Source organism: Sinocyclocheilus anshuiensis, unplaced genomic scaffold, assembly GCF_001515605.1.
Source record: "Sinocyclocheilus anshuiensis isolate Anshui unplaced genomic scaffold, SAMN03320099.WGS_v1.1 scaffold1075, whole genome shotgun sequence".
NCBI classification, from domain to species: Eukaryota; Metazoa; Chordata; class Actinopteri; order Cypriniformes; family Cyprinidae; genus Sinocyclocheilus; species Sinocyclocheilus anshuiensis.
This window is the reverse complement of record NW_015544163.1, coordinates 1,775,521-1,800,257: the sequence shown is the minus strand read 5'-3', so window position 1 is coordinate 1,800,257 and position 24,737 is coordinate 1,775,521. Positions and strand designations below refer to the sequence as shown.

General features: G+C 37.0%; 2 protein-coding genes across 2 annotated transcripts in view; one reads left to right on the top strand and one right to left on the bottom strand.

The window, feature by feature from the left end:
* The window catches only part of LOC107695709 (vasorin-like), a 29,362-nt gene extending 17,971 nt beyond the window's left edge, over positions 1-11,391 (top strand). The window contains exon 3 of the mRNA XM_016495734.1: positions 7,924-11,391. Within this exon, the coding sequence (XP_016351220.1) occupies positions 7,952-9,958 (2,007 nt within the window). The 5' untranslated portion in view covers positions 7,924-7,951 and the 3' untranslated portion in view covers positions 9,959-11,391. The remainder of the gene's footprint in view (positions 1-7,923) is intronic.
* Positions 1-24,737, bottom strand: part of coro7 (coronin 7) — a 155,019-nt gene that overhangs the window by 48,445 nt on the left and 81,837 nt on the right. The gene's annotated exons all lie outside the window — the stretch shown is intronic.

The following is a 24,737-nucleotide window of genomic DNA, read 5'->3' as shown; positions in this document are numbered from 1 at the left end:
CAACACATTTTTGTACACGATAAAAGCTCCTTGTGGTTTCTCGGTTTGTCCGATTTGAGCATCCATAAACAATGCAAAACACTGGCATTTTGAGTTTCTGCTAGTGATTTCCAGAGAGAAAAATCACTTCCTGCCCTCCAGCTGCATTTCGCACGTCATCAGTGACGTCATGTGCAAACAACCTATTGATTTTGTCGTAATTTAAACTCATAATTATCCCTTTTTATCTCATAATTAATTTTTTTGTCACAATGTCTTTTATCTCATAATGACTTTTTATCTCATAATTGAGTTTGTCAAATTAAACTCATAATTATGCCTTTTTATGTCATTATTAAATGTTTTTGTCAATGTTTTATCTCATAATGACTTTTTATCTCATAATTGAGTTTGCTGTAATTTAAACGTTCTCATAATTTTGACTTTTTATCTCATAACGGAGTTTGTCAGTTTCAAAATCTTAATTAAAATTTTTTGTCATAATGACTATCTCACAATCTCAACTTGTCATATTTATGACTTTTTTATCTCAATTTCAATCTTTTAACGTAACTGTCATCATAATTGACTTTTTATCTCATAATTTCATTTTTTATCATAGTAATGACTTCTCACTTTTTTACTTTTTATGCCCTAATTATGACTTTCTATGTCATAATTATGATTTAACAAAGCATGACTTTTTTGAATGAGGCAGAAATGGTCTTCGATACATTCCATACACAGCAGATTCTTAGAGAGCTAATCTTCCTGAAGAATCTCTGTGAAATGGAGGTGCGCTGACAGCAGTGTTTTGAGATCATTGATCAATCAGTGCTGATTGACATCAGGGCCAGGCATGCATCAAGACCTACACAAGCGTGAAAAAACAAGTGTGCGTGCCTGCTAGAAGCCTGACATCTGGCCTCAGCGGCAGACGCACTGCTTATTCCTCAGAGCGCGTGCTTGTAAATCCATTTCCTTTTGGATTGCTCACTCTAAAGTCTACGGCAGACATCTGCAGTCTGTCCGTCCCTTTCTTTCCGGCCGCCCACACGGCTGGTCCCAGGAGAAGCACTCAGCTCCGGTTGCAGTCTGGCACGGGCCGGGTGTGTCTGCGCAGACACACATCTGGAACGTTGTGTTTTAGCGCAGCCTGAGGGCGGCAGCAGGCTGAAAGCACCTCATCTCTCACCTGCAGTGAAACATCTCTCTCGAAAAACATCTCGCCAACAAAAGGGCCTGATGAGATCCGGTTGCAGCCAAAACACAGGGTCCAGACATGCCTCCTGCAGATGAGCAGCTAATTGAACGGCGAACACTGTCGATTCTTTGTTTCATAAATGAGTGTGTCAGGCTGAGGTTGTGGGCAAAGATGGTTATCAGCACCACCATGAAAGATCTGGGGGATCGTTTTCAATGCAATCACTATGACTGAAGCTGATCTAACCGTTAAGGAGTTATGCAACAATTCCAAACTCTTATGAAAATGTAGAATGAATCTTTTATGTCTTGTCTAATGGTCCCTGTCCAAGTTATTATAGCTAGCCTGGATTTAAGAGGAATAGTTCACTCAAACAAATGTATATATACACATAAATATATGTGACTAAATATATTTTTAATAAATGAAAAATACATATTCAAAATGTAAATAATTAAATGTTAAATAAAAAATATAAATGTCAATTTGGCTTATATGTCACTAAAAATAATTGTAATAAATGTCAGTTATATTCATTTAAAATTTTAATATATTTATTAAATGTATCAATATTTAATTTTGTAACATTTAAAATTATTTAATATTATATTTGTTATTAGATCATTATGTGACTAAATATAATTAGAATAAATTAAAATTATATTAAATACAAATTTAAATGTATTTATTACACAGGAATATTGAATTTTATAGAATTTAAAAATATTAAAAATTCTATTCATTATTAGGTCTCACTGTATGTCAGTATGTGACAAAATATAATTTTAATCAATTAAATGTATATTTAAATTGTAATAATATATTTATTAAATGTACCAATTTGGTAAAGTTTAAATTATTTAATATTATATAATTCGATCATTCTGTATTTTAATATATATGACTAAATAAAATGTTAATAAATGAAAACCATTTAAACTATTGATTTAAAAAAATTGTTTTAAATGTAAGTATATTAACATTTATCAATTAAAAATACTATTATTTATTATTAGACCTTAATGTATGTAAATATATGTGATTTTGAATCACATAAGGACTTTGTTCTGTCACGCCAAGAATGAATATATTATTTTAAGTCTTCTAAGGTCATATCATAAAATGAATACAGCGAATGAGTCATATGGACTAGCTTTATGGTCACTGTATAATTGTCATGGTACGGAAAATGGTAAAGACTTAAGAAAACATCTCCTTCCACAGAAGAAAGTCAGTCATATGTGTTTGGAGCGTCATGAATGATGGATTTAAATTTTTGGGCGAACTACTCCTTTAACTCTCATCACAATGCAGAAAAAGAGCAGTGTTTTATTCAGACAGGACTGTCTTTTATGTTCACCGCAGACAGTAATGGCAGTGGCAAGCTCGTATCCAGGTCAAGGCTGTAAATCCTGAACCAAAAGAAAGCATTCTTCAACTAATGATAGCCACGGTTCACAAAAACATGGACGAGAGAGCTGTAGAGCGCAGGCGTTTGCATGGACGTCTCTTCTGGTGAAAACACAACTGTCCTAGTCATCAATCAGCGCAGCGCTCAGTGATACCTTCAGCTTTGATGTGTGTTGTTTTGTTGTGGTCGCATGAGTATATCAGATTGAGTGTTTAACCCAGTGAACTTGAACTGAAGCCTCCTTTGTCCTATATTTAAAACACAATACTCTCTTCTCGACTGAATTACTACACACTCCACAAGGGAAAAACACACAACATCAGGTTTGGTCACATAGTCACATTACATAACACTGAACCTCTTCTCGTAAATAGTAGCTGTTAAAGTGGCATGTGCAAACTGACATGTTTCTGTATGAAGATGATCATTTCCCTCCTGCTGCCATGGATCAGTGTTTTATGGCTGCATGCTGTCAGGTTGAGGGGTGTAGTGGTGCATTGTGGGTAACGGGGTCCAACAGGAAGTCTTTCGGGTTCATCTCACAGAGAAAGGGATGTGGGTGCTCGGGATTAAAGAATCAACCCTGAAGTATGTTACTCTAGCAAGAGCTCAATGATTGTAAATGATACAAATACCTGTACAGTAGCTGATGTGCAAGTCTTGCGCAATAATCTACTGTGAAAGAAAATGACATGAGATGCTGTCACAGACCAAAATAAATGTAACGAATGAATTTGAATTTGAAATGAATCACACATGATAACTCGTCCTCCATCCAAAGCGTGATGTAGAGCCGATAGTTGGCTATAATGTCCGTAACTTGACCTAAAGCCACACAGCAGGAGAGTCACTCAGAGCAGGTCTGCGAGCCGTTTGATAAGACGCAGCCGCTGGAGTATCTGTGCACAGGACGGGGCTTCATCAGAGATCAGACTCAACTCCCACTGCATGCGTCTGCCGGCTGACTATCACTTCTTCTGATGCTTTGGATGGATGCGCACTAGGATAAACATCAGCAACAGCTTTATCTTCATGCCTGGCCTGCGTCGAGCCTCATCTTTCTGCAGATGCTTCCCTTCAGAGCCACTGCTGCTTCACAAGTTCAACTACAGTTAAACTGTCCTTTAAAAATAGTTCAAAGTCAAACTAAATATTACTAGGATTGCATACCAGCAACTACACTGAACAAATTGCAATTCATCATGATAGCATAATTAGAACGAAGGACTCAGGTTGTTCATTATCCTGGGTCACCTATATCAGGTCCGGCAGGTCTCTCTTCACATGTCAGATGATGCTGTGAAACACTACGCTTCACTCTGAAGGCTTTGTGCTCTTGAGAGAAGGAAGTGGACTTTGCCCTCTGACTGCAAATCCATCACAGAAAGCCTCTTTCATCCCTTAGTCCCTGTTTTTCTTTGTATCTTGTATCGACTTTCCCTTCATGTTTGAAAATACCACCCTGACGTTCAGCTGCCTTATCTGTGCGTCTTCCCCTGGTTTACGCCTTATTTTCATCACTTACACACTCAGCCTGTCATCTTTTAGTAGTGCCTCAGTCGTCTTCTTCAGTGGCAATATCTTAGTTCGGATTCTTAACATTATTTTGGTTCTTGAAAACTTGACAAAACACTTAAATATTTTTTTTTATATATATATAAAATGTTTTCAAATACAACAACAGCAGCAATTACAAATATACAATTATACTACATAATATTTTTCATTATAAAAATAAAATATAAATAACAGTATAATAATAATAATAATAATACATTGTGTTAATTAGATTATAATAATTATAATAAAAATATTATTATTATTATTATTAACAATAATAATAATAATAATAATCAAATCAATAACATTTTAAATAAATTAGAATTTACATATGGATATCATAAACCCTACAAGTCACTGAATTTGTCCGCACACTGAAAAGATTTTTCAATCAGACTAAAAAAGGTCTCTCAAAAATGTAGTTTTTATTATCCATATGCAAAAGTGAAAAAAGACCAAAGAGCAGACGGTTAAAAACAGACCAAAGAGCAGACGGTTCAGCCCATGCTTTCTTCAGTGCTCATAAACAGTTATCATAAACCCTAAAAATGAGCAATAGCACTTCTAAAAACATTTCTGCTTTCTTCATTTATTTGGTCTACCTCTGATATCGCACAAATTCAATTGAGGACATTCCCACGATACTCTGAGAGCCAAACACCATGGGACAGGGGTGACCTCCGACCCCCTCATGATTAACTGCCCATAAAGCACTGCGCTCCACCTGTTATCGGGTTATCTGGAAGGTCTGCGTGTTTTTTTCCCCATCACTGCCTGCAGTAAAACAACTAATCAGCTCTCACGGACTGTGAAGCGCCACGCATCGCTGAATGGAGAGCTGTGGGCGAAGGAAACGGTGCATGTGTTACTCTTTCACTCACCCTTGTTGTAAGATCTTGTCGATTCCAACAAGATAGATCACAGCTATTCAATATCATTACTACAACAACAGGTATACGGTGCCAAAACAGAGAATCAATATCAGTGAACGTACATAACAAAACACCGTCTTTCATGCCTTTCTGAACCTTAGGTGATCTTCTTTCCAAGTACTGACATTTCAGACACATTTTTTTGCTTTTGTGCCGAGAAAAAGTTTCATTAAATAGGAAAAATGCAGACGGACCAAAACAGCGCACACGTAATAAGCTGAGGATTAGTTTCAGAAAAGTATGCGTGTGCTTGGCTGCGGGCCTGAGCTTTTTTTTCCTGCTTTATTTGCACTGAGCGTCTACTAAAGCCAGTGTCAAAAGACAGACGCTTGCATCACAGCCAGCAAGTCAATGGGACGCAGCAGCAGCAGGAATGTCTGAACCTGCTCCACTGCTTTTTAGACAGAGAGGGGAAAAAATGACAAAAGACAAGCAAATCATCTCTCTCTTGGGATGACTGTCCCTGGCTGAACTTAAGAAACCATGTGCTGCTGACGGTGGTGATGTAAGGAGGATTACAGTTTCCTCAACACACACAAAAAGATATATAGTACCATAGTATCACTGTAAAATAAAATAATAAATAAAAAAAAACAATAAATAAATAATGATTCTTTAACAAAATATAATTTTTTTATTTGTTATTATTGAGATACTATTGCAGTTTTAATAATTTTTATAATATTATATACATATATATATTTTTCATTTTGGTTACAGTTTGAGTAATTGTGTTGTGTTTTGGTTTTTTTTTATTAGTGTTTTTGTTTGTTTGTTTGTTTTTTAATATGTCTATATATTTCTTTCATTAATTTTTGTATTTTAGTTTAATTTTAATTTTACGTTATTTTAGTACATTAAGTTAAACAATGCATTTATTTATTTATTTATTTTTAAATGTTGCCTTGGCACCTAGCTGACATAATTTAAGGTTTTTATTTAACATTTTTTATGGTTTTAATTGACTATGGTTTAGTTGACTATAATGAACCTGAAACTATTTAAAACCACTAAAAAAAATTATATTTATTTAAATATTAGGAAATAAAGGTGAAATATTGTTATATTATAATAATATTAAAAACTATTAAAAATGTCAAAAGCCCATAACAAAATTACTAAAACTTAAAATGAAAATGAAAACTGAAAAATAAAAGATAATTCAAAATAAAATTATTAAAATTAATTAATAAATGCTATAATAGAATGATACTAAAATAATACTACAACTGGTCACTGTCGTTCATGTCACATCTAAGAATCCATTCTCATTAAAAATGCATGATTTCCAGTCACTGTCTGCACGAATGCACCTTAAAATATAATAAAAAAATATCCAGATATCATTAAAAAGATCTTTAGAAACTTGCACTGACCTCACAAGAATACTAGCAACTTTCTGTCAGCCAACACAGAATAAAATACGCCTAAAAAAGCAAACTTGATTCTGAGATATTTCCTTTTGTAAATAACTGCAGAACAACACAGGGATCAGCAGCTGGGCAACGAGAGTGATGCTTCAATAATGCAGCAGGAGGGAACATAATGATCCTACTATCTCTCTGTACTATCCAATAAAACAGAGTGAGGGAATTTCACCTCAGCATGAACTTCTAATATAAAAACCCCCCACACTGTCCCGGAGAGAAGCAGAAGAAGGAAAATCGTGAGGAAGAACGAAACGTCACCACCCCTCCTTTCAAGGCCAGATACGGCAGCGACTGATCTCACAGCAGATGATAAACCGTTTCCCCAGCTCACTTCAGTCTCCCGGCTTCATAGCTCTTTATCTTTCTTGTTCTCACTCTCCTCCCTGACTCTCACGTTCCTCCCTAAAGGTGTCTGAGCTCATCTGATGAACTCTGTGTCTGGTGTTCGAGGTCAAACCTTTGTAAAATTTGAGACACACTTGACTGTTACTGGCACACACCAGTGCATCTCTAGATCTCAATATGAAACTGATGAATATGAAATGACTGAATGTTTGTAGAAAGACACAAAGTGTACAAATCACTCCCAAAAAGCCTCTCTAAGGTCACAATGTGCAACAGTGATTCTGTATGTGTGCTGAAAACAATGATGGATCCAAATGTCCAGCAAACAGCTGCAATTAGAGATGCACTAATTCAAATATCATTCAATTTTGTTTAAAATAAATTCAAAATTAAACACTAAGAACTACAATCAATTGTAGCGTTGGGTCAGAGAAAATGTTCAAGTTCATTCACAATTGCAGTCCAAGTCCCGAGTCCAAGTACCCCAACTTGAATCAATTGTTTTAAATGTTAATTTAATCACCATAAATTATGAAAAATGGAGTATCATTTCAAAATCTGCTAAAGTTTACATCAAATAGCATTATTAAATTATAAAATTTTGTTTTGATAAATAAAAATTAAGTCAACATCACCTTTAAGTCCAGTATGATGTTCCAACAGGCCTGTACGTCACTACCACAAGCTATTGTTTGAGTACAACCATGTCAAAAGACCTCGCCTTTGATCACCCTTTAAAAGCACTTGGTCTAAAGCAAGACTTTTACTTGGCCACATAAAAAGGCTGACCTCATAGACTCGGGAAAGCAGAGAAACAAATACCATGGCATGTACTGCAGTACGCCTTGAATTTGCTAAGAGGATGTTATAAACAAAATAGTAACTTTACCAATCGCTCAACCGTAGACAATTTACTTTAAAGGTTTGATCGTTGATTCATGCCATTTCTAAACTCAAAGTCAAAGTTCAAGACAGGTGTATGTTTAAATGTTTCAAAGTAAAAAAAATACAATGTGAAGTTAATCGTGCAAATGTTTACTTTGTTTTCTTGTTGCATTGCAGGCTTGAAGGGGTGAATGTAGGCAGCAACATGAAGCCCTGCCTCCCTCTACTGCTGCCCCTCCTCTTCTATCAACACTTGTGGTCCCTGGCATCGGCCAACTCCTGTCCGAAGGACTGTACCTGCCAAGCCCAAGACTCCATATTCTGCTTTAGCCGCAAAGAAATTAAAATGCCCAGCGAAGTACCCACGACGACTAAAAATCTCTATGTGTTTAAGAACGGCATTGAGTCCCTTTCCCAAGAGGACTTTCTTGAGCTGGAAAGCCTAGAGATGCTGGATCTAAGCCAGAACAAGTTGACCGAACTGCCAGATCGTGTGTTTGAACCCCTGTCCTCTCTCCACAACCTGGACCTGTCGGCTAACCAGATCGTCCACATATCCAAGGACAGCTTTGCTGGACTGGAGCATCTGGAGAGGTTATATCTATACAGCAACCTCATAGAGAGCATCCATCCTGCTGCTTTTGATGGCCTACAGCAGCTGCTGGAGCTCAAGCTGCAAGGTAACCAACTGACAATAATGCCTGCCCTGAAAATGCCCCATCTGCTTCTGCTAGACTTACGGTTCAACAGCATCCCATCACCGGGGCCAAATGACCTCCAGACACCCAAGTTGGAGTCATTAAAACTGGGTGGGCTGGGGCTTAGCAGTCTGGACGAGGAGCTCTTGGGAAGCTTCACGAACCTCCATGAGCTCGACATCTCCAACAACCAGTTAACAACTTTTCCAGGGGTACTGCGGGAGGCAAGAGGCTTGGTTTCTCTGAGTTTGGCTGGGAATCCCATGGGACCTGTGAAATGGGAGGACTTTGAGAAACTCTCAGAGCTTCAGGAGCTGGATATCAGCAATCTAAGCTTGCAAGGGTTGCCGGAGACCTTAACCCAGCTCTTTCCTCACTTACAAAGACTGACCGTTGCGGAAAACCCTTTCAACTGCCTTTGCAATCTGGCTTGGTTTCCTAGTTGGCTGCGAATCAAGCAAATTCAGTTGGGTAGGACGGAAGAGACACGCTGTCACTTTCCTCCTTTCAATTCCGGGAAGGTGCTGGAGAGGCTCTCGCACCGAGAATTCGGATGTCCGATTACCACAACTGTTACGACTCGGACAGTAAAGACCACTGCAGTACCTCCTGCCCCGGTCACCAATTTACCAAGTACCACTCATGCAGTCCTCCCTGCCAAACCTAGTGATAACCCCTCTACGGAAACTGGCAATGACCCTCCACAGCCCACCCCAAGTTCTACTATCGACCCTCACCTAAGATCAACCTTTTGCCCGCCCAATATCTGCCTAAATGGAGGAACATGTTGGCTGGACAACAAAGGACGTTTGGAGTGCATTTGTCTACCAGGAACATCGGGGAGATACTTTGAAAAAGAGGAAGACTCACTACCCCATGAGGACCCTACTGTACCAGAACCTGAAATAACAGCAACATTGATAACTAGCTCCTCAATACTCTTAGACCTTCACCGGTACATCGATATGCACCCCCAAATCCGTGGCGTTAAGTTAACTTACAAGAACCTTTCTGGTCTGGATAAACGTGCCAAGCACCTCAACATTCCGCCCAGTTACCCAGAATACACAATCCGTGGACTTCAGCCAAACTCGACGTATTCTGTATGTGCCAGTCCATTGGGTGAACCCGGGGATGTGGACAGAGTATGCATAGAAACCCAGACAATCAGTCAGCAGCTAACTCCCACTGGAGCACAACGGGAGGACCCGAAGCTCTCTACAATGCTCATCCCTGTAGTCGCCATCCTTCTTCTGCTAGTCCTAGTAGCCGTGGCTGTTGGGGTAGCTTGCTACATGCACAAAAAGAAAGCAAAGGGACACCTGGACTTAGAATGTGATCCGTCACAGCTGGAGCTGGAGGGTCTGGAAAATGGGGAGTTACCCCAAAAGCAAGAGATTATCTCCTGTCCATCAACAACACAGAACGGTGGCTTGGACTACGAGGTACCCCTCATGCAGGATCACTGTACTGCGAACAACAACAAGAACAGTTTGAAACCCTCATATTTCTGATAATTGCAAAAGGTTTGTGACTTGCATGGTAAAGCATGAACAATACGGCCTTACAAGGTACCACCATGGACAGGGAGATCAGCCACCAGGTTCTTTGTAAAGAGACGGTGGAATTTAGGTGATTCCTGGTGCAATCCTGTAAGGGCATTTCTGTCAAAATGACATCCTCCTAAGTGCCTTTTATCATCTGAAAAACTTTACATGTCAAACTTTCAACCAAAGATTTTGGTGCATTTTAAAATGGCTGCCAATTGTACAAAGGGCATATGGCTGACTGAAAACATGTAGGTGAAATTTTGATGTGTAGCACCTGTGTGCAACTGTTAGGAGCTGCACTAACTGTGAACCTTAAGCCCTACATGTGAGTGGGTAATTGAAGATATGGACTTAAGTCACGATGCTGACTCTTATGATGCTTTGTCTAACTGATACACATTGTTTCTTTGTTTTATATTTGTACCTTTTTTGTAAATGTTTTCGTACAAATATGTTACCAGGCGGCTGCTCTTCCCCCATATCTCGTGACTTAAAAAGCAGACAAAACACCAGATCAAAAACTTTGGAGATTAAAATTTACTTGTACCACCAAGTGAATCAAAGGCTTTAGTTTGGAAATGTCAGACAGTCTAAGCAGTTGAAAGTCTATCCAGACTTGAAACTAAATCCCTCCTCTATTTGTTAGGCCCTATCCCCCTTTGCCCTCAGAAAAAGAGACTAAACTAAGGTTGAACAGGAAGATGGCTGATTCAAAAGCAGATTAATACATATTATGCTCTGTTGTAAACACAAATTAGGCTTGAAATATATCATTGGAAGCTACAAACTGGTGGGATCTTTTAAATTATTTATTTATATACCAAAAAAGGGGTTGTTTCCCAGACCAGTCTGCAAAATTAGCCTTTGCGCTATTTAGGCTACTTGGCAGAGATTTCCAGTCACTTGCAGTCAACACCATTTTGCCTTAAGACAGGTTTACTTGTTCAAAAACACTAAAGCATATGTTTGAATAGCTTTAAATATTAGCAGTCTAAAACAGCAAACATATTTAAACTAATCTAAAAACACGCACTCCAACTCTCCAGAGTTTACCATTCACGTGCAAGATATAATGAAAGAGCATAAAACAACCTAAAAACAATCCAGGCAGTCATTGATGACTCTGTTTAATTTAAGATTTTTAAGAATCTTAAAGTTTACCATAAAATGCCAAACTCAGAAGAGACAGTGGGAAGCTGTGCTGATTTACCTCTGTGAGGAAATGTGTTAGTATTTTAGCACTTGTTCTACAACCTGTCAAATGGTGTTTCCCATTTGTAAAAAGTAAAAAATAAATTGTTTTAGTGCATCTGAAACCTTCAGCTTAAAAGAAGGAGGATTTGCAATTGAAAATATTCTTGTTGTTGTTGTTGGAATATCCAAACTGGAAAAAAAAAATCTCAGCAGTATGAAGTATTGAAAATATTTGTGAATATTTTTGAGAAGATCTGCCTCTAATTTTCCCTGTTTAATTTGGGAAGCTCTTTTTTTATACTTTTTTTTTTGTCTATATGGAGATGTGTGTATATGTACGATATGCATTTTCAAAAAGCTGCAAAGAAAATAATAAAAAAAAATAATGAAACTACAGTTTCATATTCTGTTTCTCGCTCAAGCTAGCTGGTCTGATTAACAGCAGAGTCAATTAGATTCACTGACGTTGAATGCATTTAATGTGTTTTTGGTAATAAGATTTTAGAGACAAAACAAATGTTTTTTTTTCTTCTCTCCAGAGGAGTTTGCACACTGAGAGAGAGCACTAGCATCCTCAACACCATCTGCAAGCGCGCCACCCAAAGCAAACTTTTATGAGGAATTTTAGGGTTTGAGTGCCAGGGAAAGGTAATAGATTTTCCCTTTATGGAGAAAGCTTGAGGTAAACAGGAATTTTTATTAAAAACAAACGATCGCCAAATCCAATAGGTGCCATTTGGCCTCCATCTACGTCACTGGACTGAAGCTAATGAGCATTGTTTGTTAATACGCACATCCTTAGACTGACCACCCACCTGTTTTACAGGTACATTTGGACGGGTTTGCAGCAAACGCTCACACCACCTTCAAAGTCTGCTTATCTGCAAGCATCCAGCTGCAATCTGTTGTATATTAAACCTGTTTAACGACACAAACACATAAAACAGCCCACCGCTGTCCAGCACTAATAGCATTTCCATTTGTAATGAGCGCAATCATGTCAAACCATTAAAAACAACAAAAACGCTCACACAGCGAGAGAACAACAGCCAAGGCATCAGATGGAGGCAAATTTGGCCAGAAAGCGTACAAGCACACGTCAGTCAGAGGAACAGGCGTGTGTGTGCGTGCGTGTGTGTGTGGACGGTGGTGGGTAGCTAAATGTGTGTGTGTATGTGCGTCTGCTTTCCAGCTTTTCAATAAAAGGCCTCCTTTATTCTGTGATTTTAAGAGAGCTGGTCCTCTGGCCGCGCTCCAAAGCTAGACTCAAACTGAGCAGCTCAAAGGGCCTATTGTAGACACCCGAGCTGACTTTTTCAAATTATATTCCAAAAATTCCACAGAAAATTACTGCTGAGTAAATATTGTTCTGCTCCTTGTTTTTTTTCAGTCAAGCTGCAGAGGTTTCATTTCCAAACTCAGTTCTAGAGTGATGACGCCAGGCCATATTTTTGTCCTAGTTAATGCCTCATTCTTGCCATAAATGCTCTACTGTAACAGCAAATCTTCAGGTACAAACATGAGCATGAACCTCAGTCAGGTAGATGGCATATTTAATGATAAAGAGGCTGTGAGGGATAGATTTACTGTTTAGGGATGCAGAGGCCGTATACAAGCAATAAGCCCATCATTATTTTTTGTCCAGTAACCACAACAATACTGTATATTACCCTGTATATTACTTCAGAGAAAATTAAAAAAGCATTAAAAACTCAAATGAAAAGATTGTATGCCACCTTAAGAATGTAGGCATGATGACATTATAATGTGCATTAGGACAGATAAATATAGCTTTTAAAATTTGCTTTAAAAAAGACTGAATTATGAAAAATAAGTCTAGTGAAGGAAAGATCTAACCTGCTAACCCTCTAACCGTTTTGGGATGCTACAGTCAATTGTAAAATAGGCAGAAAAATTAAATATTTAAATAAAAAACACAGATATCAATAAAACCAATATAATTTCAATTTATTGTGCACACTTATTGCACCAATAACTGGTACCAGGGAGTGTTATTTTAGTATTATTTATATTTTTTTTTATAGTTTTTATTACCATTTTGAATTTTGTAATTTTGTAATGTACTATAATTTTTTTATTAGAAATATTAGACAAAAAAACTATTTTGCTTCATTTTTATTTTAGATTTACTTTTAATAATTTTAGTACTTCAAATTCAACTTATTGTATTTCAGTTATTGCCATTAGCTTTTTGTATTCTTCTTCTGTAATATTTCTATTTAGCTTTTTATTTCAGCTTTTTTTTGGTTGTTCTTCAAATTCAACTTATTTTCAGTTATTGACACTGTTTTTTTGTCAAATGTATATTTAGCTTTATTTTATTTCAGCTTTAGTTGTATTATTTCAGTACTTCAAAGTAAACATTTTATTTCAGTTACTGCCTTTAGTTTTATTGCCATTTAGATTTTTTTGCAATATTTCTATTAAGCTTTCATTTTTAATTCAGCTTTAGTTTTATTAATATTAGTACTTCATAGTACTACTAACATATTTCATTTGTTATTGCCATTAGTTTTAGATGTTTTTGCAATATTTCTATTTAGCTTTATTATTTATTTTAATTTTAGTTGTATTCATTTTAGTACTTTAAATTAAGCTTTTTTCAGTTAGTTGCCAATGCAGTTTTCTAAAGTTTCAGGTTTTCCATCCAATATTTACATTTTAATTTAGCTTTTCAGTTTCAAGCAAAGAAAAATTAATCTCATTGCTAAACAAAAATAAGCAAAGTTACTCAAAGACTGAAACATATATGTGAACGCAGAGGGCCAGTTAGTTTAATGCAAAATAGCTCAAGTTTTATAAGAATATATATTGTTTTAATGACTGTATGTACTAGCTTGTGAGTAATTTTGCATAAAAAAGAAGAAGAAGAAAAAAAAACACCTATACAACGCATACACCATTTGCAAAAAGAGCACATTCCCTGCTAACAGGCTTGGAGTTTGGCCTCAAAGAAAGGCAAAGCAACAATCTATCACTACCTATTCTGTCCTTTGTGACCTGAGGCTGTTGTTTGATGTGTGTGATACAGTAGCGGGAAAACAGACCTCAACATCCCACCACATCACACGACTCACGGTTACGCTGGAGGAGATTCTGCCTTTGCTCTTATCAGATTTCCTGCAGCAAAACCACACAGGCCAGTTCACCAGCAGTTCAAGCTCTTCTGAAGATACCAAAATAGAGACGTCTCTCAAATAAAGACATTTCCCCCCATATATACACCCCTGCATAGACTCTGAAAGGCGCTTGAGTTGTACAGATTGCCTTCTCGCAGGGTTTGAATACGGCCCCGGGGCCACGGACCACAGGAATGCTGACGCTAGCATCGCAGATACAGAAGATGGGGACTGGGAAGACTGGAATGATGAAGAAAAATAGAGAAAATGAAAGAATAATGACAGAAGAATGCAGTGAACACTGAGCTCCGCTCTGAGGTCTGTGGATATTATGAACCGCAAATGTGAAAGAGAAGGATGGAGGGGGATTTCACTGAACAATGGAGAGGAATAAAGGCATGAGAGGAAAACGAGCTGGGATACTAATGCTCAAACCTCAGAGGTGCTGGATCCCGGAGACGCTTCTGGAGGGACATCCACTTAGCAGACTTCCAGCTTCCAGCCTCTAAATTAACAACAATTTCACAAACGTGCTCCAATAATTTTAGTGTTTGAGTGTTGGCCAACAACATTGACCTGCTATACTGGTATTAACATCTATCTCATCGTGTCACTATATGTTGATGTCTATTACACCAAAACTGTTCCACAAAGTCCATATGAACAGGCTTTCCAAACATTCAGATCAGTTTTCCTCTAAAGCCATTTTTTTTAATTCAGTGCTTTATGGTTTTATTCAATTTGATCATAAAAATGGGTGTCCAATCATATCAGTTTATACTATTTTAATTTAGTTAATTCTCTGACATTTTGACAATTTCCTTAAAAGAGGAAACAATTAAATTGGTAAAGCTTTACAATAAAGTTAACATTAGTTAGTTAATGTATTAGGTATCATGAACTAACAATGAACACTACTTTTGCAGCATTTAATAATATTGGTTATGGTTAATTTCTTAATATACTAAAACGTTAAAAACACTTCTGTATAAATTATAAGCAGCTGTATTATTATGAACAATTAAATTGTTAATTATTCACTTAACAGATCATAATTAATAATAAAGAAAATTGATCTATCAATAGATAAATACATATATAACAACTGTAAATGTTAATGGATTAGACAAATTAAAATTATAGACAAATTAAATTAATATATTTATTCAATATACAAATGTTAAATAAACAAACATTATTAGTTGCTGTATTATGAACAAATGTGAATGAACTATTGCATACATTTAATGCAATTAATTAATTTAGTAATATTATTATTATTTGTTAAATTATATTAGTGAAAATATTTATTTATATATATAAATGTTTAAGTAATAAACTACTGTAGCTAAATAAATAAACAAATAAATGTACACTTATAAATTAACCTAGATCAATAAATGCTGTAAAACATAGTTGGTCATTGTTAGTGATACTAACAATTGTGAAATTATGCACAGTCAATATGAAAAATAAAGACAAGGATGTGACAACAGAGAGCAGAGTTTTGAAACTTTTATGATAAGGGGCCCTCATGTTTTTCTTGTATATAGAGTTGTCACTGTAATACTTATGAGTTCTGACACATCACTGTACTTCCACTGATTACCTTTCGCAACTATCTTGATAACCTTGAGTATGTAAAATCTTACATACGGGAAGTGTCTGCCATCAGCGCAGAATAATGAAGAATGTCAATCTAGAGTGACGTAGAAGTCGCATGAATTCTGATATGACTGTTCACACTGCGGTTGCATTGCAAAACATCTGACCTGTATCGGATTTAGTACCACATATGGAAGTGGCACAAATCAGAATATCAGATTCCATGTGGTTTGTGCTGTTCACACTGTCATGACAAAAACACATCTGAGTCACATGTGAGCAAAAAAATCGGATTTGGGCCACATTTGCCTGCAGTGTGACAGTAGCCTGCTTTGAATCACCTGAGACCGGATCACCTGAGACTGGATCACCTAAGACCAGATCATCTGAAACCGGATCACCTGAAACCAGATCACCTGAAACCGGATCTCCTGAGACTGGATCACCTGAAACCGGATCTCCTGAGACTGGATCACCTGAGACTGGATCACCTGAGACCGGATCACCTGAGACCGGATCACCTGAGACTGTATCACCTGAGACTGGATCACCTGAAACCAGATCACCTGAAACCAGATCACCTGAAACTGTATCACAAGGATGTGACAACAGAGAGCAGAGTTTTGAAACTTTTATGATAAGGGGCCCTCATGTTTTTCTTGTATATAGAGTTGTCACTGTAACACTTATGAGTTCTGACACATCACTGTACTTCCACTGATTACCTTTCGCAACTATCTTGATAACCTTGAGTATGTAAAATCTTACATACGGGAAGTATCTCTCGTCAGCGCAGAATAATGACGAATGTCAATCTAGAGTGACGTAGAAGTCGCATGAATTCTGATATGACTGTTCACACTGCGGTCGCAGATCCTGAAACCTGATCACCTGAGACTGGATCACCTGAAACTGGATCACCTGAGACTGGATCACCTGAAACCGGATCACCTGAGACTGGATCACCTGAAACCGTATCACCTGAGACTGGATCACCTGAAACTGGATCACCTGAAACCGGATCACCTGAGACTGGATCACCTGAGACTGGATCACCTGAAACCGGATCACCTCAGACTGGATCACCTGAAACCTGATCACCTGAGACTGGATCATCTGAAACCGGATCACCTCAGACTGGATCACCTGAAACCGTATCACCTGAGACTGGATCACCTGAAACCGGATCACCTCAGACTGGATCACCTGAAACCTGATCACCTGAGACTGGATCATCTGAAACCGGATCACCTGAGACTGGATCACCTCAGACTGGATCACCTGAAACCTGATCACCTGAGACTGGATCATCTGAAACCGGATCACCTGAGACTGGATCACCTCAGACTGGATCACCTGAAACCTGATCACCTGAGACTGGATCATCTGAGACTGGATCACCTGAAACCAGATCACCTGAAACCGGATCACCTGAGACTAAATGAGCTGAGATGGACATTAATTCCAGTGATAGTCGGGGTCAATGATGACTAGAACAGTTCTTCTAAACTTACACAGCTGCTCTAAATCACTAACATCCATCTAACATCTTCCACACGCTATAAAGGATGATTTAAATGTGATTTGTCGGTGTTTGTTGTCAGGATACAGAGCAAAGCACTGCTGGAAAAGGTGCTGTGACTCAAGGAATAAAAGCATTAACGGCCCACACGTAATAAAGCTCAGCGCTGCTGCCAATTCCAGGCGTTGCCCGTCTGAAACCCAAAACACAGCACTCTCACCTGGAGGACCGCAGCGTGTGCAAACGCGTGTTCATGTTAGCGTGGGAAAGCCTGCTTTTCATTATCAGACATTCGTTCTCAATTTGGTTACGTGTTTGGCCCAAAACAGAGAGCCTTCGATGCACCGTCAGCCAGCAGAACGTGACCTAGAATAAAAACAGGCAGTGAAATACAAGAGCTGAAGTTTTCACACATCTGCATCAGCATTATCTCACAGCTTCTCAGAGGTTTCGACGCAAATCAGCACCAGGCGAGATGAAGCAAGCATGAGCTCACGAAGTTGAACCGAAAACAAATGACACAAGCATATTAGTCAATGTTTAGAACGTCTCGCAACCTAATGACCTGGACCTACATCAACAGAGCCGACGTGCCGAGAGCTGATTCACACGCCACACTCACAGTCGTCTTCTGGCCCGCTTCGGTTTTGGGTGAGGAATGTGGTCTTGGCAGATCAGAAGTCTAAACATCAGATAATTGCCTCTACCTTCGCCTAAGGGCAGAGAAAGACCACCTCCAGAACAACAAAACCACACTGTTGTAGTCTAATGTAGTCCAGTTAAATAATAAAACTATTATTATTATTATTATTATTTCAATTCATTAGATTTATATATTAATCAAATAAAAAAATAAAACGTAATTAAAAATAAAATAAATAGTAAATATAAATTTTAACTGATAAATTAACAAGAACCTAGATCAACTTGGATTATTATTTAAATGCATTAAATTTTTATTAATTAAATATATAAATAAATGTAATTGTTATAAAAGAAATATATAAATAGTAAATATAAACAAAAATAATTGATAAATTATAACATTAACCTAGATCAATAAATGCTGTAAAATGTTGTTTGAAGTACCAAATACCAAATGCATTAACTAATAATAATAAATAGTTATTATCATAATTAAAAGTCATTGAATTTATATATTTATTAAATATATAAAAAATGCAGTTATAAAATGAATAAATGTAAATGTTAATTGATAAATTATCATTAACTTAGATCAATAAATCAGTGACTAATAAATCAATAAATCACTTATTGTTTTATGTATTAGAATATTAAAAAAAGATTTTTACTGATTATTATTATTAGTAGTAATAGTAGTAGTAGTAGTAGTAGCATTTTCTTTAAATTGGTAACATTTCTATAGTTTTAAAATATATAAACATGCAATTTTTTATTAGAATAAATATAATTGAATATATTTAATTTGAACTATTTCATTTCAACATTATTATTTAAATTCATCAGATGTATACATTTATTAAATACATAAATAAATGTAACTGTTACTTGATAAATGAACATTAACCTAGATAAATAAATCTGTGATTAATAAATAAATATAATTGTTATTAAATTAATATTTTGTTTAATATAATACATATTTATTTTAACCATTTAATTTTAACATTAAATGTGTATACTTATCAAATACATAAATTAATGTAAATGTTAATTGATAAATTAAAATTACCCTAGATCAATAAACACTGTAAAAACGTTGTTTGATGTCACTGATACAGAATGTTAACAAATTTGAACTTACAGCACAGTATTCCCATTAAATCTGAATAATAATATTGCAGTATTAATTGCAAATAAAGTTTATTTTACAGTCATTTCTTTTTTTTAATCAACTATTACATGAACAGGTGGTTCATTTCTGCTGTACAATGTGTCCTTATGCATTTTTTGCATGGCTAGTTCATTACCAAATGCCAGCTTCAGCCAGTTCTCGCCTCATAGTGAAAAATGAATAGACAAAGAAACACTGTGAAGGGCAAGAGGATGTGAACTCAACGCCGCTGCCTACCTTGAATTACAACAAGAAGCCAGAGGACATGCATTTTTGCTCTGCGGGTGACTTGAGGAACACACACACACACACACACACACACACACACACACACAGTGTGGAAGTGCAAACACAGGCCTCATAAAGCAGTGCAGTTAGAGGGGCTCAGAGCGTGACAGTAGGAACACGGCCCAAAAACACAGCCTGCAGTCATCGCTTCTGCTCATGAAAGAACAATATCTTGTGTGTGTGTGTGTGTGTGTGTGTCTGCATTCGTACTTCACTGTCCCTCGCAGACAACGCCTGAGCGGGATTCAGAAGCAGCTGTGTCGGACCACACAGACACTAGTTTGACAGCAACACAAACACATCTTTGGTCACCTACGCCCAAGACTGGACTCACCCAGGGAATTACAATGGGTCTGTTCTTCATGCTTCTACTGCCTTCACCTAAAGGGCTCTTTTCTTGTGTCAAAACTGAAAATACAAAAACATCCAGGAAGCTTGTGAAATCATTAGGGTTGAGAACTGAGAACCAGGTCTTGTAGAGAACCAGTCCCATTCTTAAAAACAATACTAGAACCGGAACCGAACACAAAAAGACAGAGCAATCAGTGTAGTCAACCAAGTAGTTAAGTAGATTCAGAAATGAATGAGTCTTATGAACTGGTTCTTTTTATTGAATCAAAGACATACTGTACACAGTGCAACTAGTGAAGTTTAATTCCTGCACAAACAGTGTAGTCTGATTCCCAAACTATTGACTCTAATGGTTCTTTTTAGGGAATCAAAAGCATACAGCGCAACTAGTGTAGTCCAATTCCTGAACAAATGACTCTTGTGATCCAAGTCTTTTTAGTGAATCAAAAACATACACCTCAATCAGAGTAGGCTGACTCTAGAAAAAATTATTCTTATGATCTGGTTCTTTTTAATCATTCGAAAACTACAGCACAACCTGTGCAGTTCAATTCCCGGAAGAATGATTCTTATGAACTGGTTCTTTTTAATGAATCCAAACATAGTGTATCGTCTGACTCTCAAACAAATGACTCTTATGAACTGATCCTTTTCAGTGAATCAAAAACATACACCACGATCAGTGCAGTCCAATTCCCAGACAAATGACTCTTATGAACTGGTTCTTTTTAATGAATCAAACAGTATAGTTAAATTCCTAAATGACTCTTATCAGCTGATTCTTTTTAGAGAATCAAAAACATAGTGCGTAGCCTGACTTTCAAACAAATGACACTTATAAGCATTTATTTTTTCTGATTTTCCTTTTTAGTGAACCAAACACATCCAGCTTACAAATTTAAATCAGTGTAGTTACCCACTAGTTGTTCATGTGACAAAGTCCAGAGTTTTGTCAGTAGGATTTTATAAAAATCAATTAAATGTGTTACCACGTGTTTACTCTTTTTGTTTAAAATATGCCAAAGGCCAATTTATTGGATTTAAATTTTATGCCTGAAAAAAAAAGTCACTAAAAAGTCTTAAGAGTGTGTTTTGATTCACTAAACATAACCTGTTCTTAGGAATCACTTATTCAAGTTTCAGACTGCACTGGTCACTCTGTATATTTCCGATTCACTAAAAAGAACCGGTTCTTAAGAGTCATTTGTTCAGGAATCAGATGACAGATGTTCAGTATCAGTGATCATTTGAGTATCGCCCATATTTCTTCTGAAGCACACAATTCCACACAACAGTTAAAAGGATCTTCTAAGATTGGCTTATTTCGAGTGAAATGAAGTCGAACTAACTCTACTAACACATGCTTGGATGGGCCGCAACATCAAATCTAGTTAAATCCCAAACTCAACAAACGCATGGCCCTCCCACGCTGAACTGCTCATAAAGAGCGTCTTATATACCGTGAGCCAGGAGGAGACGTGACCTCTGACCGGCGTGACCTCGTGAGCGCTTCAACAAACAGACGCTCACATGCAGTCACAGAGCAGGTAGTTGTTCAGAGAGACGCATGTGCTGGACTTTAATTGCAGGAAGAGTCTGGACATTGACATGCTGTCCGAGTCTGATTCACACTGCGAGCCTGAATGGCAGCTCAGGAAGCACATAAGCTTTATGAGATGTTGTCAGGCCAATTAAGAAGCATTTAAACCAGCAGAACCATCAAACACGAGCACAAGAATGACACTGATGGGGAGAAAGAAGCATTACAAACGCTAAAACAAATGCTAAAAATTAGGCAAAAATGAACTAAATTAAGTTAAAGTGCACTCAAAATGGACGTTTTACTCATCCTCGTGTCATTGCAAACCCGTATGTTGTTATTTTTTCCGTGAAGCACAAAAGGAATAATCTTTACAAAGCTCATTTCCACACTATATATTTGAAGTCCTCTGAGGTCATCCGATAGCTTTGTGTGAGGAGCAGATGAATTGTCTGTGCTCGAATCTCATTCTCCATCTGCAAATCTGAACTGACAGGTCGTGTTTGCTTACAGCACACGAGAAAACCAATGCAGTTTTGGCATCAATTGCATCAAAACCAGCCATTTTTTTAATTGTACAGTGCACAATTGTGAATGAGATGTGACTGTTTAGGAAGACTGTCAGTGCATAAATATAGCAAGTGAACTTACATTTTAGTTTCCTCACGCAAAGCTATCATGTGACTTCTGACTCTACTGTAGCACATGAGTCATATGGACTACTTATATGATGCTTGGTAGCTAAAGTCACTGTTGCATGAACTGTTGTATGGAAAATAGTCATTTGTTTCTTTAAAATGTCTTCTTTTGTGTTAAATGGAAAAACAAACAGCTTTAGAATGAAATGAGGGCAACAAAACAATAACAGAATTCATACTCTGCTTTATTTACTGTATAAAGTTTATGCATTTTGGTCACCAAATAATAATAATATTTTTTGAAGTATTTTTGTATAATATAGTTACTTTATACTTAAATAATAAAATATTTATTACACACACACACACATAAATATATACACACATATATATATATATATATATACATATATAATGTAACAGGATTCGTACAGATCCTGCAAAATGCATTTCCAGGATTTACATGGACTTTTCAAGCACTACTTTTTTGGTTTTCAAGGACTAAAATCAGAGATCTCACTTATCAAACAATATCGTTATTATCTTTCAAATTGTAATAAATAAACTATTAAAACTAAATGGTACAAATAAAGTCCAAAGCAATGACTGTGGCAAATTTAACATTTGAAAGAATACTGTGGCAAAGTTATCGCTTTTCTTATTCAAACTGATTTTCTTTTTTAATGAATATGATTGACCTCAAGAACGAAAGCTATATCATACACTTGGAAAATGATTAGCTATTTCACCGCTTATCGACACTAGGGGTGTGACAATACACTTAGCTCTCGAGATGAGACAAAAATACAGATATTTGGAGACAATAACAAAATATTTGTCTTTTAATCACAAAAAGTAAAACAATGCATATTTTGAAATCTTTATCTAATCTAGGGCCATAACTAGCAATTATTTTGGTAATCAAGCAAAAAAAATAAAAGAAAAACAATCTGCAATAAGTTAAAATCCATTCATATTCAAGATACAATCTATGAAAACAAATCTTGATATCTCATGCACTGTTGCTTCTCCAGCAAATGTATCTTATGTCTAATTAAAACTGATTTCTGCAGTGTGTCCTTGCATCCAGCATACACTGAGCAGTCCTCTCTCGAACATCTCCATCTCTAAACATGGCAAAACGGCCAAAAATGGCAACCACTATCCAGCTTTAAGAGGGTTTTTGTTCGTGAGCTCAAGGCCGTGCGCTTCACCAGCCCACAGCACGGCCTGGCTCATGAGTGTGTGGTTCAGAGCGTCTGCTCTCTCTGTAATAAACCCGCCAAACACAAATACCAGCGTCCACTCGCAGCCTGACGCCGATCCACTCCCCAGTGGAAAATGCAGATCAGCCCTAATGCCTCTCGTCTCACGGGCTCACGGACGCTCAACCACAACAGCTTCTAAATCCATCTCCTGAGAGAGAGAGATGAGGGCTGGGGAAACTCTGCTCCTCGCCACAGCATTTTTACCTCTGAAGAGATGTAATTTAAAATGAACCGCAAAAAGGTCAACACTGGAGCGGCCGCTGCCAGCTCCTGCAGCCAGCTTTCTTCATTTCCCGTCCTCGCTCGCGTGGATAGGTGTCTATTTATTCGGGGTCACTTCCAGAAAGGTGGTTTGTGAAGTACGGGTTGAGATACGTGTCGTGTTGGTGCGTGTGCGCGGTTTCTCTGCCGCTTTAAAAAGAAGTCTTTCTTTTTTAGGCTCTTATGTTTTTTCCATCGCGCTCAAATCGAGGGACAGTTTTGCTCCGGTGGGCTTCAGGACGCTGTGGTTTCAGCGTCTGCTCACACACAAGAAGAGCATTATGTACGGGGGAAAGTCCCAGAAGAAGACCAACACAAGACGAACATTCACAAACGAGGTAAAGGAGCGTCAGAGCAAAACGGATGCCGATGAACGCCAATCTCAGCAAATCGCTTCTGCTGGAAAACAAAGAATAATAGACAGATCAAGACATCAAACCGTACTGTCAAAAAAAACCTTTGGTTTCTCAGAAAGTACAGCCAGACAAATTAATCGTTAGTGCTAGTGAAGCGTGATAGACACACACTAAGAGCTCAACATACTCCAAACTCCATGCAGTCAGTCATCTTCCTCACGTAGTGACGGGGAACACTCACACCAGCAAAACTGAAAGAGTGTGATAAAGTGACTGACCACCAATGCTAGTATTTATAGTCCAACATTATGACCTTTTATTTTTTCTGCAGAACACACAAGAACATATTTTGAAGAACACTGGTGACCAAACAACATTAGAGCTCACTGATTTCCATTGTATGGAGAGAAAAAAACAGAACCATTTCAAGCCATTCAAAATAACTTTTATGTTCCATAGAAAGAAATCTATGAGAAAAGGTTGTTTAATGGCATTAAATTGCTCATTTTAATTAAATAATTTTTTTAAAATAAATAATTTCATTAATTAAAAAAAAAAAAAATTTTAATTTTTGGCTGAACTATCTCTTTAAGAGCCAATCATCTCTGTAATAAATAAAAAGTTTAATTTGTTAATTCAGTCAGACAAGCAACTTGATGTTGTTTTGAGAATTTTTTGATATTTTATAGTAAATAAGACAAAATAGATTTTTTCAGCATTTGATAATAACTGTGATAATTAATAATCTCCGAGAAGAGTTCACT